A 15,110-nucleotide genomic window follows, 5' to 3' on the forward strand; every position below is an offset into this window, starting at 1 on the left:
TCAGGTCATGATCCTGAGGTCCTAGGATGGAGTCTCACATCCAGCTCCCTGCTCAGTGGGGAGTTGGCTTCTCCTCCTCCTCCTCCCCCCCCCCTCCCCCCGCCCAATACTCTCACTCACTCTCAAATGAATAAATAAGCTCTTTTTTTTTTAAAGAAAAAACCCTATTCAGATCCTATTTTAGTATCTGGCTTTTTTATGCAAAGAAATAGCATGTATTTATGAATATTTCACAATATTATTAACTTCTTAAAAACTGAATATAGAAAATTTTGAGGGGTACCTGGGTGGCTCAGTTGGATAAGCATCTGCCTTCAGCTCAGGTTGTGATCCCAGGGTCCTGGGATTGAGCCCCAAGTCAAGTCAAGCCCCAGGGAACTTGCTTCTCCCTCTGCCTGCCCCCCCCCATATATATACACACACATATATATGTATGTGCATAAACATATACATATATTGTACATACATATAACATACATATATTTTATATATATATGTATCTGTCTCACTTACATAATAAATCTTTAAAATTTTCAGAGTGGCCCATTGTATATCTGGAATGAATTTCTCTTTACTTTCACTGTTGTGCCATCTAATGAATGGGTTGTGATTGATAGGACGTGCATTGTTTTCTTTTTGGTTACTGGCTAGCCAAATCTTTGAACAGCAGGTTATTCACTCACAGATAGCCATAAACCTTCTGAGTCAAGCTCTGCTAAGAAAGCTGTCCAGGCATCATTTTCTTAGCTTGCATTTTATATTTTCTGGGTACCTTTCAAAGTCAAGTTTATCCTCTTCTCCTATTCTGATATGATTTTATTTACTGAAAATCTTAAACCATGAGAAATAGGATTTCCTAATGGTGTGCAACTTCATATGGTTTTGTTTTTGTCTTACCAGAGTCAAACCAAACATATTCTCCTACATGGGAACCAAAGATAAAAGAGCCATAACTGTTCAAGAGATTGCTGTTCTCAAGTAAGTACTGAGTTCACCTTGGGATTTGTTCTACAAAAACCCTAGCACCACCTGCCACAGTTCTCAAATTTCCTGTGGGATTTATCTCTTCCCTCTTTTTCTTTCTTTTTTTTTCTTTGAGAGAGAGAGAGAGAGAGAGAGAGCACGGGAACGGGAGCAGAGAGAGAGACACAAGCAGATTCTCTGCTGGGTGTAGAGCCTGATGTAAGGCTTGACCTCATGACCTGAGCAGAAAACAAGAATTGGTTGCTTAGCTGACTGAGCCACCCAGGTGCCCCCATCTCTTGTTCTTTAAATGGTGCCTCTGCCTATTTGAAAAATCATTTTTTATTTTTTTATTCTTGCTTATCTTTATTTTCTAATGTTTTTAGGAGAAAACAGGCATTATTTGTGTCATTTTTAAAGGATTTTTGTGGTAGAGCCAAGAAAATAAGTGCTTTTTTCTCCATCCTTTTTTGTTCATTCATTATTAAATATAAGTTATTTAAAATTTAATTACAAAACAGTGAATGAGCTCTTTTGTTACACACTGGGGAGATACAGATGAAAAGATGGTCTCTGCAGTTGAAGCAATTATAATTTAATGGAGTAGTCAGAGGTTATCCCTCAGTGAGATAAATGCTAAAATACAGGTATGTTGGGAGGATTAGGGCAAACCTGACCACAAGCATGGAACTCACTCCTGGGGTAGGTCAGGGAAGCCTTTCACAGAAAATGGGATGCTCCAGTTTAATTTAATCAGGGCTTCTCAGCCTTCACCATCAACAATTATTTCAGAATGGATAATTTTTTGTGTGGGGGCCATCCTATGTGTTATAGGACATTTAGCAGCCATCCTGGTCTCTACCCACTAGATGTCAGTAGCATCCCCAGGCCCCCCACCCTCCAGTTGTGACAACCAAAAATGTTTCCAGACATTGCCCGATGTACCTTAAAGGGCAAAACCACCTATGGTTGAGAACCACTGGTCTAGATTCTAGAAGGATGAGTAAGAATTTCTTGGGGCTGAGGAGGGTCTAGGGTTGCTTGATTGAACCAAGAAAATACCTTGTGAGAAGACACTGGAAAGGAGTTAGGGAGCATAGCACATTTGGTACCTGGCAGGTACTTTTAGTCTTGTCAGAACTGCAAGAAATCAGGACCCGGAGGGGCCCTGGAGGTCATGGTGAGGATCTTGAACCTGATGATGCTCTAAACAGAGGAGGTTGTGTATAGAGGCAGGAGTAGGGGTTGTGACTGGAGTAGGTGGGTGACCCTGGAGTTCAGGGCTCTGAACCCAGCCAGTTGAATGAAAGGAAGAGGAAAAGATGAATTTATAGCCTCATAAAGTCAGACAAATTCAGGCTTTCCTCTTATGAAAGGCCACCACCACCCCGTCCCACCCCCCCACCCCCCCCAGGCAAGAAGGGGTGAGAGGGAGAAATAAAGGGGCAAGAAGAAAAAACTTCATTACCTTGAATGTGGTGATGGTTTCATCGACTTATTCACATGATAAATCTTGTACATTTTGAATATGTGCAGTTTACAACATGTTAATTATACTGTACTGACAGATGAAATCATCTATGCCCTGTTTAAATCGCATATATTTATTTATAATTACCTTATCTTTTCATAAAGACTTTGAGGTGGCCCCTCCTCTTTACCCCACAATGCCCTGTGGTCTGCTGCTTTCCCACTACTATTCTGATTCACTTGAAATGGCGTCCACTTGCATCTTAATGGATTTTCCAGCCTTTCTCTTCTTTAACTGTGGGATATATAGTAAATGCCGAGTAAGAACATCTCCGCATGACTTCATTCAAATGTTGACGTGTTTGAGACACGTCATGAGACATGAGACAGCTGAAGATGTTCTTACATGGTGGCCTGTTCGTTTTCTTTTCGTGATGCGTGGAATGTGGAGTCATTTGCTGAGATGGAGGGGACATGAGTGGGGAAGGAGACTTGAAAAGAGCGTGAAGGGGCACCTGGGTGGCTCAGTTGGTTAAGCATCTGCCTTGGGCGCAGGTCATGATCTCAGGGCCCCGGGATCGAGCCCCACATCAGGCTCTGTGCTCAGCAGGGAGTCTGCTTCTCCCTCTCCGTGTTCTCTTTCTTTCTCTCTCTCTCTCTCAAATAAATAAATAAAATCTTTTAAAAGAGAAAGAAAAGAGCATGAAAAATTGAAACCACCTCTGTGGGTATTGGGCTAGTGGGCTAGCCAGAAACACTGAAGGGTAGGGGGAACAGCAGTGGCTTGAGGGCTAAGGTCTTTCCATTGTCTGTATCTAAAATATCATTGTAGTCAACTCCTGTGCTTTCTGGCTGGTTCTGTGAATTTCTTCACCTAAATTAAAAAATATGTTTAGGGACACCTGGTTGGCTCAGCAGTTGAGTGTCCGCCTTCAGCCCAGGGCCTGATCCTGGAGTCCTGGGATCGAGTCCCGCATTGGGCTCCCCGCATGGAGCCTGCTTCTCTCTCTGCTGTGTCTCTGCCTCTTTCTCTCTGTGTTTCTCATGAATAAATAAATAAATCTTCAAAAAAAAAAAAGTTTCAAAAAATAGTAAGTTTAGGCGCACTTGGCTGCCTCAGTCAGTAGAACATGTGACTCTTGGTCTCCTGGTTGTGAGTTCGAGCTCCATGCTGGGTGTAGATTGCTTAAAAATCATACCTTTTAAAAAAAAAAAAAACATACCTTTTAAAAAATAAATAGATGGGCAGCCTCGGTGGCGCAGCGGTTTAGCGCCACCTGCAGCCCAGGGCGTGATTCTGGAGTCCCAGGATCCAGTCCCACGTCGGGCTCCCTTCATGGAGCCTGCTTCTCCCTCTGCCTGTGTCTCTGCCTCTCTCTCTCTCTCTCTCTCTCTCCATCTCTGTGAATAAATAAATAAATAAAATCTTTAATAAATAGATATAGATAGATAGATAGATAAGTTAATTGTTTTGTTTTTGTCACAGAAGGAACGAGGCAGATAATGAAGTTCTGCCATATTTTGTACTCCCTTAGAGATTGCCTTATTCACAGCTTGGTATATTTTTCATCAGGTACTGTTTTTTTTTTCTTTGTGGACCAGAATATTTATATAAAATGTGTTCTTGTGAACAGTAAATGATGTACCCCTTTCCTTTTCAGTACATAGCAAAAGATATTTAAATATGTGGTAAATCCTAAGTTCTGAACTCTTACTCTATTTTTGGATGTTGACATTGCTTCCCATTTCTTGCTATTATAAGCAGTTCCACGACAGACATACTGGTAGCTAAATGTTGGCACACATCTGTAAAAACTTCATTAAGTTAAACTTAGTAAAAAATAAAATAAAAAAAGACAAACTTAGTGGAATTCTGATTTAAAAGGAATGTGAAACTCTAGGTTTCGGGTTTTTGATAGCAAAGCCTAATTGCCCTGTGGAAAGGTGGTGTCAATTTATCACCTTTATTCTGCTTCCACAGAATCTTCCCTAACACGTTTTACATTTAAAAAAAAAAAAAGTCATTTGCTAATTCGAGGGTCAAAAAATGGCTTCTCATTATTTTATATTGCATTATATGATGTGAAATCTTTGAATATTTGAAGATACTTCTTTTCTTGGTCAGCCACCAGGTGTCATACTTGATCACAGTGCAGCTCTGTCTTTGCTGCTTTTATCATCTTCCTGTTGACTTAGTAAGAAACTACATTAGAACCTTATGTGTTGGCCTTTGGAAAGCACGTAGTACTTATCTCACGGATGCAGGCGACACCCTTCGGTTGCTTAATGGATACATGGGGCCAGGCAGGTTGGCTTTTCCCGTGAGAACGGGTAGACAGGATAAACCCACTCCGCCTCACAGGGGTTTTCATTATTGCTGAATCGCTCATTCCTAGGGATAAGCAGCATTTCTTTTCAGCCTCATGTAACTCTCCAGCCACCTCATAATTTTAACAGGATCTCAAGCAGGAACAAGCTCATTCAGAATGTTTTGTTTCTTTTCCGCCTCTTCCTGCCAGTCTCCTTTCTGAGCCTCAGCCAGTGTTTCACTGGCTTTAATAAAGGCTTTTTGTGCAACATGTTGCTTAGGTTGGCTCCTGATGTAAAAGTGAGATTTTTTTTTAATAGTTTCAAGTTATTCACAGAATTCGCTATGAATTTACAACTATAGAGCTCTATCCAAGATCATCAGAATTAAAACTGTGAACAGGATCATGAAGATACTGTCAACGCCATTCCACCTCTGTTCAGGGAGCACCCATCCTGTAAGAATGAGTATACCTTTTCTGCTGTGATGGTGGGATTCAGAAATATGTGTCTGCTGTGTATTCAAGAACAGGCAATAGAATAGGATGCAGTCATAAAAGGAATGAAGTACTGATACATATTACAACATAGATAAATCTTTTTTTTTTTTTTTTTTTAATTCATAGAGACACAGAGAGAGAGAGAGAGGCAGAGACACAGGCAGAGGGAGAAGCAGGCACCATTCAGAGAGCCTGATGTGGGACTCGATCCAGGGTCTCCAGGATCATGCCCTAGGCTGCAGGCGGCGCTAAACTGCTGTGCCACCGGGGCTGCCCAACATAGATAAATCTTAAAAACATGCTGAGTAGGGTAGCCCGGGTGGCCCAGCGGTTTAGCACCTGCCTTTGGCCCACGGCGTGATCCTGGAGACCCGGGATCAAGTCCCACGTCGGGCTCCCTGCATGGAGCCTGCTTCTCCCTCTACCTGTGTCTCTGACTCTCTCTCTGTGTCTCTCATAAATAAATAAAGTCTTAAAAAAAAACCATGTTGAGTAAAAGAAGTCAGACACAAAAGGCCACATAAACGATTACATTTATGTGAAATGTCCATGTTAGGTAAATGTATAGAGACAGAGGAGATGAGTGGTTGTCAGGGGCTACAGGGAGAGGGAATGGGGTTATTAATAGATGTAGGATTTCTTTTGGGATGATGGAACTGTTCTGGGGTTAGATAGTGGTAACAGTTGCATGATATGACTAAAACCCACTAAATTGCATTCTTCATACCAGTTAAAGTGATAAATTTTAGGTTATATTTTATCTCAAGGGGAAGAAAAGCAACAGAGCTGTGAGGCATGTCCATGGCTATCAGGGACTCCAGAATCTCTCCAGAGCTGCCAAGTTGCCTGCTTACTTTTTTCCTCTTGACTTAAATATTCTGTTCATTTCTACAATAGTAGTTACTGACCAAAGACAAGTTCTGTTGTTCTCATCTTCACTCTGTTCCTCATGATCCTCTGCTTTCTGGATTCTTGGGGATAGAACTCCTGGATTAATTTATGCCCTGTGGCTCCACCATTGTCCACATACATATGCAGTCAAGGACCTGGTGCCTTTTTCTCCTGGACCTGCTGCTCTGAGCAGCTGGCCCAAGGCCAGATTAGACCTGCTTTGTGCTGTCTGGTCCTCGATTGGACAGGGGATTAGAGAATTGGAGATGGGGAGGGAAATTAATGGAGTATGAACTTTACCCATTTCCTGACTTCTCTGACAGGCTTCCTATATTTTATATTAATTAATGGGGCAATGACAGATTTTTTTTTCCCTCAAGAAATTTGGTCAGGCTGCTTTTGTGCATACTGAGCTAGGAAACAAATAAGTTGATTGATACGCAGCAAAGAGATGACCCAAGTGTCTTCAGAGACTATGGGAAAATTTTCAGCAAAGAAAAAGAGTTCTGTGAGATGAATTGGCAAGCTAGTATTATATAAATGATTCTTTTAAAGATGTATTTATTTGTTTATTTATTCATAAGAGACAGAAAGGCAGAGGGAAAAGCGTGCTCGCTGAGCAGCAGGAAGCCCAGTGTACGGTCCAGTCCCAGGACCCCAGTATCACAACCTGAGCTGAAGGCAGACACCTAAACAACTTAGCCACCCAGGCACCCCTATAGAGATGAATTTTAAACAATTTATCTAACTCAGTAAATAGCATGTTAACTAAGGACTAAGATAAACTTTGCCCATCAATTTTTCATGTAACACTGAGACCTCAGAGACTGCAGAGCAGAGGCACACACCTCTGTGGGGTTGCTCCATGATTAGCTACTCTGGGAGTGTAGACCAGGCCCTGGGGCCCAGGCTGCACATCCAGACACATACCCACCCCCAACTCCTGCATTTCCAGGGCAAAGCGGAACATGGCTCCTGACAGCAGGGATAAGCTCCAAGGACTGACTAGTGCTGATAAACAGTGTAGAGTGTCAAGTGTCTTGTTCACCAAGGTGAAGCACAAACGTTCTTTGTGGTGGTAGTTTTCAGAGTAAATGTCTTTTATAAGTAAGTTTCAATTGGTACATTATTTTCAAGCATATTAGATTCTTTCTTCTTTTTTTTTTTTTTTTTTTTAAGATTTTATTTATTTATTTGGGGACACCTGGGTGGCTCAGCAGTTGAATGTCTGCCTTCGGATCAGGGCCTGATCCTGGGATCCAGGAGCTAAACCACTGAGCCACCCAGGGATCCCTAAATGCTACTTTCAATATATACTAAATCTGTGTATGGATCTAGGTCTCTAATTATTCTACTGATTTATGTGCCAAGATCAAATAGCTTTAACTGTGATAATTCTTTTTTTCTTTTTTAAGATTTTATTTATTTATTCATGAGAGAGAGAGAGGCAGAGACACAGGCAGAGGAGAAGCAGGCTCCATGCAGGGAGCCCGATGTGGGACTCGACCCTGGGTCTCCAGGATCAGGCCCTGAGCTGAAGGTGGCACTAAACCAGCTAAGCCACCAGGGCTGCCCTAACTCTGATATTTCTATAACATGCTTTAAATATATACTGAGGTTAAGCCCCCTTTGTTAGTAACTTTTCCAGGATTTTTAAAAAATTTTTTTATTTATTTATGATAGTCACAGAGAGAGAGAGAGAGACAGAGACACAGGCAGAGGGAGAAGCAGGCTCCATGCACCGGGAGCCCGATGTGGGATTCGATCCCGGGTCTCCGGGATCGTGCCCTGGGCCAAAGGCAGGCGCCAAACTGCTGCGCCACCCAGGGATCCCCACTTTTCCAGAATTTTTATAGCTAGTTTTCATTTTAGATTTGCTACATTAACTTTATGATTAACTTAGTTAAAAAATAACATTCTACTGGTATTCTCATTAGTAACAGCATTTACTGTTAAATTTATAAATAAATTTATGCATTTACCCAATAAGAAAAGACATTTATATGTACCCAAGAAGAGGTTTATCATTCATTCATTTCTTTTACATCTCTCAACAGTATTTTAAAATTTTCTTCATGAAAATCCCACATACATATATAAAAATCTATTTCTAGGTATGTTCCTTTTTTCCCTTTTTTATGTAAAAGACATCTCTTTTCCATTATAATTTTTAACTGCCTATTGTCTTCATATTACCTTTTGTACATTAATCTTTGTTACCTTGTATAACTTTCAGTAAACTCTTTTGAGTAGAAACAATCATCACTGACAACTGCAATTTGGCCGTCTCCCTTCTAATTTTTACATCACTTATTTCTTAAACCTTTTTTAACAGACATCTTAGGGCAGCCCGAGTTGCTCAGTGGTTTAGTGCCACCTTCAGCCCAGGGCCTGATCCTGGAGACCCGGGGTCGAGTCCCACATCGGGCTCCCTGCATGGAACCTGCTTCTCCCTCTGCCTGTGTCTCTGCCTCTCTCTCTGTCTCTCATGAATAAATAAATAAAATCTTAAAAAAGAAAAAAAGAATTATCACAGTTAAAGCTATTTGATCTTGGCACATAAATCAGTAGAGTAATTAGAGATCTAGATCCATACACAGATTTAGTATATATTGAAAGTAGCATTTAGGGATCCCTGGGTGGCTCAGTGGTTTAGCTCCTGCCTTTGGCCCAGGGCGTGATCCTGGAGACCTGGGATCGAGTCCCACGTCGGGCTCCCTGCATGGATCCTGCTTCTCCCTCTGCTTCTGTCTCTGCCTCTCTCTCTGTATCTCTCATGAATAAATAAATAAAATCTTAAAAAAAAAAGTAGCATTTAAGATCAGAGAAAAAAATGGTTGAGTCAGTGAATGTTGAAATAACTGAACAGCCACCTGAAAAAAAAAAAATTGGCTCCTTAGTTCCCTATTCCAAATAAATTCCAAGTGAATCAAAAATAAAAAAATATATAAAAAAAACTGCAGGAAAGAATCAGTGATGACATTTTTGTAGGTCTTCACTGAGTGGGTAAAGTGGCAATACTTTGCCAGATATTCCCCCCCTACAAAGAAACTCTTATTTGAAGCAAAAGTTGCTCACCAGGAATGGCTTCCAAAGCCATGACTCCACTTTGCTGGATCTCAACAAAGCCAGTCAAAAAGCAGCACCAGCCACAGTGTCACTGCATAAAGGTACAGATGTATAAATATTTTTTTGTATTTGTAGCCAGGTCCTTGGTACAGTTTTTATACTCCATAGTCTACCTTTTTTTAATTTTTTATTTTTTTATTTTATTTTATTTATTTATGATAGGCACACAGTGAGAGAGAGAGAGAGAGAGAGAGGCAGAGACATAGGCAGAGGGAGAAGCAGACTCCCCACTAAGCAGGGAGCCTGACACAGGGCTCCATCCCAGGACCATGGGATCATGACCTGAACCTAAGGGAGACACTTAACTGAGTGAGCCACCCAGGGGCCTCTAAACCTTGAGTTATTGAAAAAAAAAAAAAAAATGAGGAGGGGGCACCTGAGCGGCTCAGTGGTTTTGTGTCTGCTTTTGGCTCAGGTTGTGATCCTGAGGTCCTGGTATTGAGTCCGGCATCAGGCACCCTGCAGGGAGCCTGCCTCTCCCTCTGCCTGTGTCTCTGCCTCTCTCTGTCTCTTGTGAATAAGTAAAAAGAATTAAAAAAAAATCATGAATGTAACAAAAATTTTACTATATACTCCTTATTTACAGAAGAATACCAACTAAGAAGGAGGAATTATAGATAGAGAAAAACACTCTTTCACATCAACACACTAGTATTTTCTTCAGGCAGTAAGAATCCTGGGGTACCTGAACAGATGGATGAAAGACTCAGGAACAGAATAATCACCTAGGAGGAAAGGTTTCCTTCCAGTAGAAAAATCTTGCACAGACCATCCTAGCTCAGTGATTAAATTAATCACCATCAGTGTTGGACAAACTGAATATTATTGCCTTTTGCTACAGTACACTGAAAAGGCTGTAGCATCACCTAAGTAATATGTTTATCTAAGTCTAATCACAAGGAAACAGACAAATCCAGATGTAAAGGCAAGGTATGTAACAGCTGCCCTGGATTCTGCTAAGTCAGATACCAAAGTAAAACAAAAGCCTGGAAAAGATCCAGACAGCTTAGTGGAGACTAACGACATTGCAATGGTAGTATGAGGTCCTTGGTTAGATCCTGAATTTAGGGAGCTTATAAAAAAAATTGAGATGATGTTATCAGGTAATTGGGTGAGTGTGGGTATGGACTGCCTGTTGGTAGTGTCAAATTCCTGTTAGGCTTCCCGAGTATGACCCACTTGGTTAGGCAGGGGACTCTGCTTGTCCTAGGAGATACAGGGTCACAAGGTGTGATGTCTGCAACAAACTCAAATGGTTCGGTAAAGTATTTAGATTTCACATTTGTGTATATGTGTATGCCATAGATTAGAAAGAGATAGATAGGGCAGCCCAAGTAGCTCAGTGGTTTAGCGTCACCTTCGGCCCAGGGCATGATCTTGGAGATCCGGGAATCAAGTCGCACGTCGGGCTCCCTGCATGGAGCCTGCTTCTGCCTCTGCCTCTGTCTCTGCCTCTCTCTTTCTCTCTCTCTCTCTCTCTCTCTCTCTCTCTGTGTCTTTCATGAGTAAATAAATAAAATCTAAAAAAAAAAAAAATAAGTCTGGCAAAAAGTTAACAATTGGTAAATCTCTGTGGAAGGTATAAGGTAACAGTGATGCCAGTTTCCTCAAGTTTTGAATTTTTTTTTAACATACCACGGGGAGGGGGATCCCTGGGTGGCTCAGTGGTTTAGCGCCTGCCTTTGGCCCGGGGCGGGATCCTGGAGACCTGGGATCAAGTCCCATATCGGGCTTCCGGCACGGAGCCTGCTTCTCCTTCTGCCTGTGTCTCTGCCTCTCTGTGTGTGTCTTTCATGAATGAATAAATAAATAAAATCTTTAAAAAATAAAAAATACTGGGGGGTAAATTTTCTGAAGCATAAATTATACTATAAATAAACTAAGCTCAGGGCACCTGGATGGCTCAGTTGGTTAAGCAACTGCCTTCTGCTCAGATCGAGATCTCAGGGTCCTGATCAAGCCCTGCTCAATGGGGAGCCTGCTTCTCCCTCCTCCTCTGCCCCTCGCCCTGCCCCTCGTGTTCTCTCTCCCTTTCAAATAAATAGTCTTTTAAAAAATAAACTAGGGGATCCTTGGTGGCTCAGCAGTTTAGTGCCTGCCTTCGGCCCAAGGTATGATCCTGGAGTCCCGGGGTCAAGTCCCATGTCAGGCTCCCTGCATGGAGCCTGCTTCTCCCTCTGCCTGTGTCTCTGCCCCTCCTTCTCTCTGTGTGTCTCTCATGAATAAATAAAATATTTTAATAAAAATAAACTAAACTCACAAAGTGGAAGATAATATTTGCAAACTGTGTGGTAAATGGTAGATTTCCTTACTCCGTGAAAACAGTAAGAAAAATAACCCAAAATAGGTTAAATATAGATAACAGGACAAACAAGCAGTTCATAGTCAATATGTGAAATGTTTAACCTCACAACAGGAAGTGTGCAAATAAAAACCAAGGTAAAACATTTTTAACAGACTGGTGGAGTTCAAGATGAGGTTTGTAGCATGCCTTGGGAGGAGACATGAGGGTGAGGCAGCAGGCACTTATGTATCAGCAGTGTGAGCATAAAACTGATCAAACTTTCCAAGGGCAGGGCAGTAGGGATTAAAATTTAAAATCCACACTTTCCACATCTAGGAATTTATTCCAAACATGTACCTATATAGATGCACAAAGAAGTATGTTCAGGGATGTTTGCCATAGAATTGTTTGTGATAGCAAAAGATAGGTCGCAATTTAAATGTCCATCAAAGGAGGTCAGATAAAGGATGGAATATGCAGGTCAGCCGCTATCCTGAATGTGCAGTTGGACAAAGAATGCGGCAGCCTCACAGTACTGTGTGGATGAAGCAAATCTCCAATACGCATTTTTAAGTGGGAATAAAGCAAGATACCGGGGCGCCTGGGTGGCTCAGTCAGTTAAGCATCTGACTCTTGCTTTCAACTCAGGTCACCATCTCCCCAGTCAGAAGATTGAGCTCCCCTCACATCAGGCTCCCTTCTAAGCAGGGAGTCTCCTCCCAAGTGAGCCACCCACTCGTCCCATCCTTAAATGATAACAAGGTACACATTTATGGTCGGATGCCATCTGTATCTCTTATCTATCTATACATAATGTGTTTAAGAAAAAAAAATGGGAGCACTTGGATGGCTGAGTCGGTTAAGCGTCTGCCTTCGGGCTCAGGTCATGATCCTGGGGTTCTGGGATTGAGCCCCAACATCGGGTTCCCTGTTTAGTGGGGAGCCTACTTCTTCCTTTCCCTCTGCCACTCCCTGTGCTTGTGCGCTCTGTCTCTTGCTGTCTCTCTGTTGCTGTGTCAAATAAATCTTTAAAAACGAAAAAAGAATGGGAGGAAAAGCAAAGTTGGATATTAACTTTTTTTTTTTCAGGTGATGAAACTGCATTGTTTTTCTTTTTTCTGTACTTCAAGTTTTCTTTGTGAGATTACAGTATTTTTCTGTAGACAAAATTAGGACTCACTCTTTAAAATGCTTAATAACAGTCTTTACGATTGTATGAGATTGCTCTCTGTTATTATCCCCTTACCCCTCACAAAAAGTAGCAAATTGCACAGATACGATAGTACCATTACTCGTTCTAGTTAACATGAGACTTGATGAACATAAATATGGCCCAGGTTACATCTATCCAGTAAGATTGAACTGCTGTCATTTTGCAGGAGGAACAATCCAGGGGGAAATGAAAAGTATGCTCAGGCCACCTGCCGTGATGCCCGACTTTTTCGCTCAGCATAGCTTGGTGCAGTCCTGTCTCAAGCTGTCGTTTCCTGTAGTAGGGTGCCCAAGACTATTTTAGGCAGGCAGTATTTCATGATCTTCTCCATGCTCTTTTTTATTTTATATTTTTTAGAATAAGCGCTCAAAGACTTGCTCACTTGAACAAGTGCTTGATGAACTTTAAGCTGGGGAATTTCAGCTATCAGAAAAACCCCCTGAAACTGGGAGAGCTTCAAGGGAATCACTTCACAGTTGTTCTCAGGTAAAAGAACTGCAGGTAGGAATGCAGACCAAGAGGGTCTCACTGGGTCACCTTGCATCTGTTTGGGGCAGTTATTAATCCAGGTGAGCTGGTACTAACAGGTGGGGCAACAGGAAGCCCAAGCAGAGCCTGATAGGGCTAGGAGAGCAGATACTGCTGGAGTATTTGTACTGATGCCTGTCAGCTCTCAAAACTCAGTCCCTCCTTTGGAAAGGAGCTGTCTGCTTCAAACGCTGTGTTTAAAAAATTCACAGGGATCCCTGGGTGGCACAGCGGTTTGGCGCCTGCCTTTGGCCCAGGGCGCGATCCTGGAGACCCGGGATCGAATCCCACGTCGGGCTCCCGGTGCATGGAGCCTGCTTCTCCCTCTGCCTGTGTCTCTCTCTCTCTGTGTGACAATAATAAATTAAAAAAAAAAAAAAAAAAAAAGAAGCAAGATATTTAAAGCAGCTTCATTAAAATAAATAAATAAATAAAAATAAAATAAAATAAAAAATTCACAGACCCAGAAAGTAGAAGAAAGGTTACCTGGCGTGGGGGAGGGTGAGGTGGGAACTATTGTTAATGGGTACAGAGTTTCAGTTTGAAGAGCAGAAAATTCAGGAAGTAGATAGGGTGAATGTTGCACAACATTGTTGATGCACTTAAAGCCAGTCTGTTGTGTACTTAAAAACAGGCAAAATGGTGAACTTAGTATTATGTATATTTTGCCACAATTTTTTTAAAAAGACAAAGTCCTCAACAGGTAGAGAGAGAAAGCTACAGGGGTTAAGGGGAAGACATGGAAGCCAAGCCATATCATTGACAATAAGCATCCCTGAATGTGTTTGACTAAAATTTTTTTCTCTGGGTAATTTGGGCCCCTGCAGAAATATAACAGGAACTGATGACCAAGTTCAGCAAGCTATGAACTCTCTCAAGGAGATCGGATTTATTAACTACTATGGAATGCAAAGATTTGGGACTACAGCTGTCCCCACATATCAAGTTGGAAGGTTTGTATTTAAATTCTTAACTTTTGTCTAAAAGGCCTCACATAGAAAAAGAAGAAAGGTTTTTTTTGTTGTTCTTGTTTTTACTTATTCATGTCTGGGCCAAATGAACCAGTATGTCTCATCAACCGATCCATAGCATCCTTCTAATTCTTGTTGTGTTTTAAGATAATACACAGTAAAAAATAAAGGATCAAAGATTCAAGTTGTATCAAAAAGATACAACCTGAAAGGTAAGTTTTTCTCTCATCCCTGATACAGGGATTCTATTTTTAGTTTCTTCTTTATAGGTAAATCTTGGCTCAGTGTAATAAGCAATTGGATAGCCTGACAGAGAGGATGTAGTTTGTCATCTCTGTTAACAAGCACTTCCCAGTTTATTAAACTTGAATCTACTTTCCCCACCCTTAAAGAAAAGTGGCGTAGGATGTAAAAGTGAGTTAAGTTTATTTTTTTAAAAACCCTGATTCACTTTCAGGCAGCAGGGGATCCCATCAATAAGTACTTGGACTCTTGATCTTGGAGTCATTTGAGCCCCACATTGAGTGTAGAGATTACTTAAACAAATAAACTTAAAAAAAAAAAAAAAAAAAAAAAAAAAACTTTAAAAGAGGCACCTGCCTGGCTCAGTGAGAAGAATGTGTGATTTTTGATCTCGGGGTCGTGAGTTCAAGCCCCACATTGGGTGTAGAGATTACTTAAATAAATAAACTTTACATACATACTTGGGTTCAGAAACCTAAACCTGAATATGCTGTCCTGCTGTCAATAGACCATTACATAAAACAATCATGGGCGTTAAATTCTCGAAGTCGTCATGAGTTATGATCTGCAAAGATTGTGTAGGTCCTGTTCTTCCTTGTCTTTCAAACCCA

At 41.4% G+C, this 15,110-nt stretch overlaps 1 protein-coding gene across 3 annotated transcripts in view; it reads left to right on the forward strand.

The window, feature by feature from the left end:
• PUS7 (pseudouridine synthase 7) overlaps positions 1-15,110 on the forward strand; it is a 57,034-nt gene that overhangs the window by 24,751 nt on the left and 17,173 nt on the right. For all 3 annotated transcript variants that reach the window (XM_038562738.1, XM_038562737.1, XM_038562739.1), the window contains 3 exons: positions 901-978; positions 13,115-13,243; positions 14,113-14,238. In XM_038562738.1, the coding sequence (XP_038418666.1) occupies positions 901-978; positions 13,115-13,243; positions 14,113-14,238 (333 nt within the window). The remainder of the gene's footprint in view (positions 1-900; positions 979-13,114; positions 13,244-14,112; positions 14,239-15,110) is intronic.

The sequence above is a fragment of the Canis lupus genome, chromosome 18 (assembly GCF_011100685.1).
Source record: "Canis lupus familiaris isolate Mischka breed German Shepherd chromosome 18, alternate assembly UU_Cfam_GSD_1.0, whole genome shotgun sequence".
NCBI classification, from domain to species: domain Eukaryota; kingdom Metazoa; phylum Chordata; class Mammalia; order Carnivora; family Canidae; genus Canis; species Canis lupus.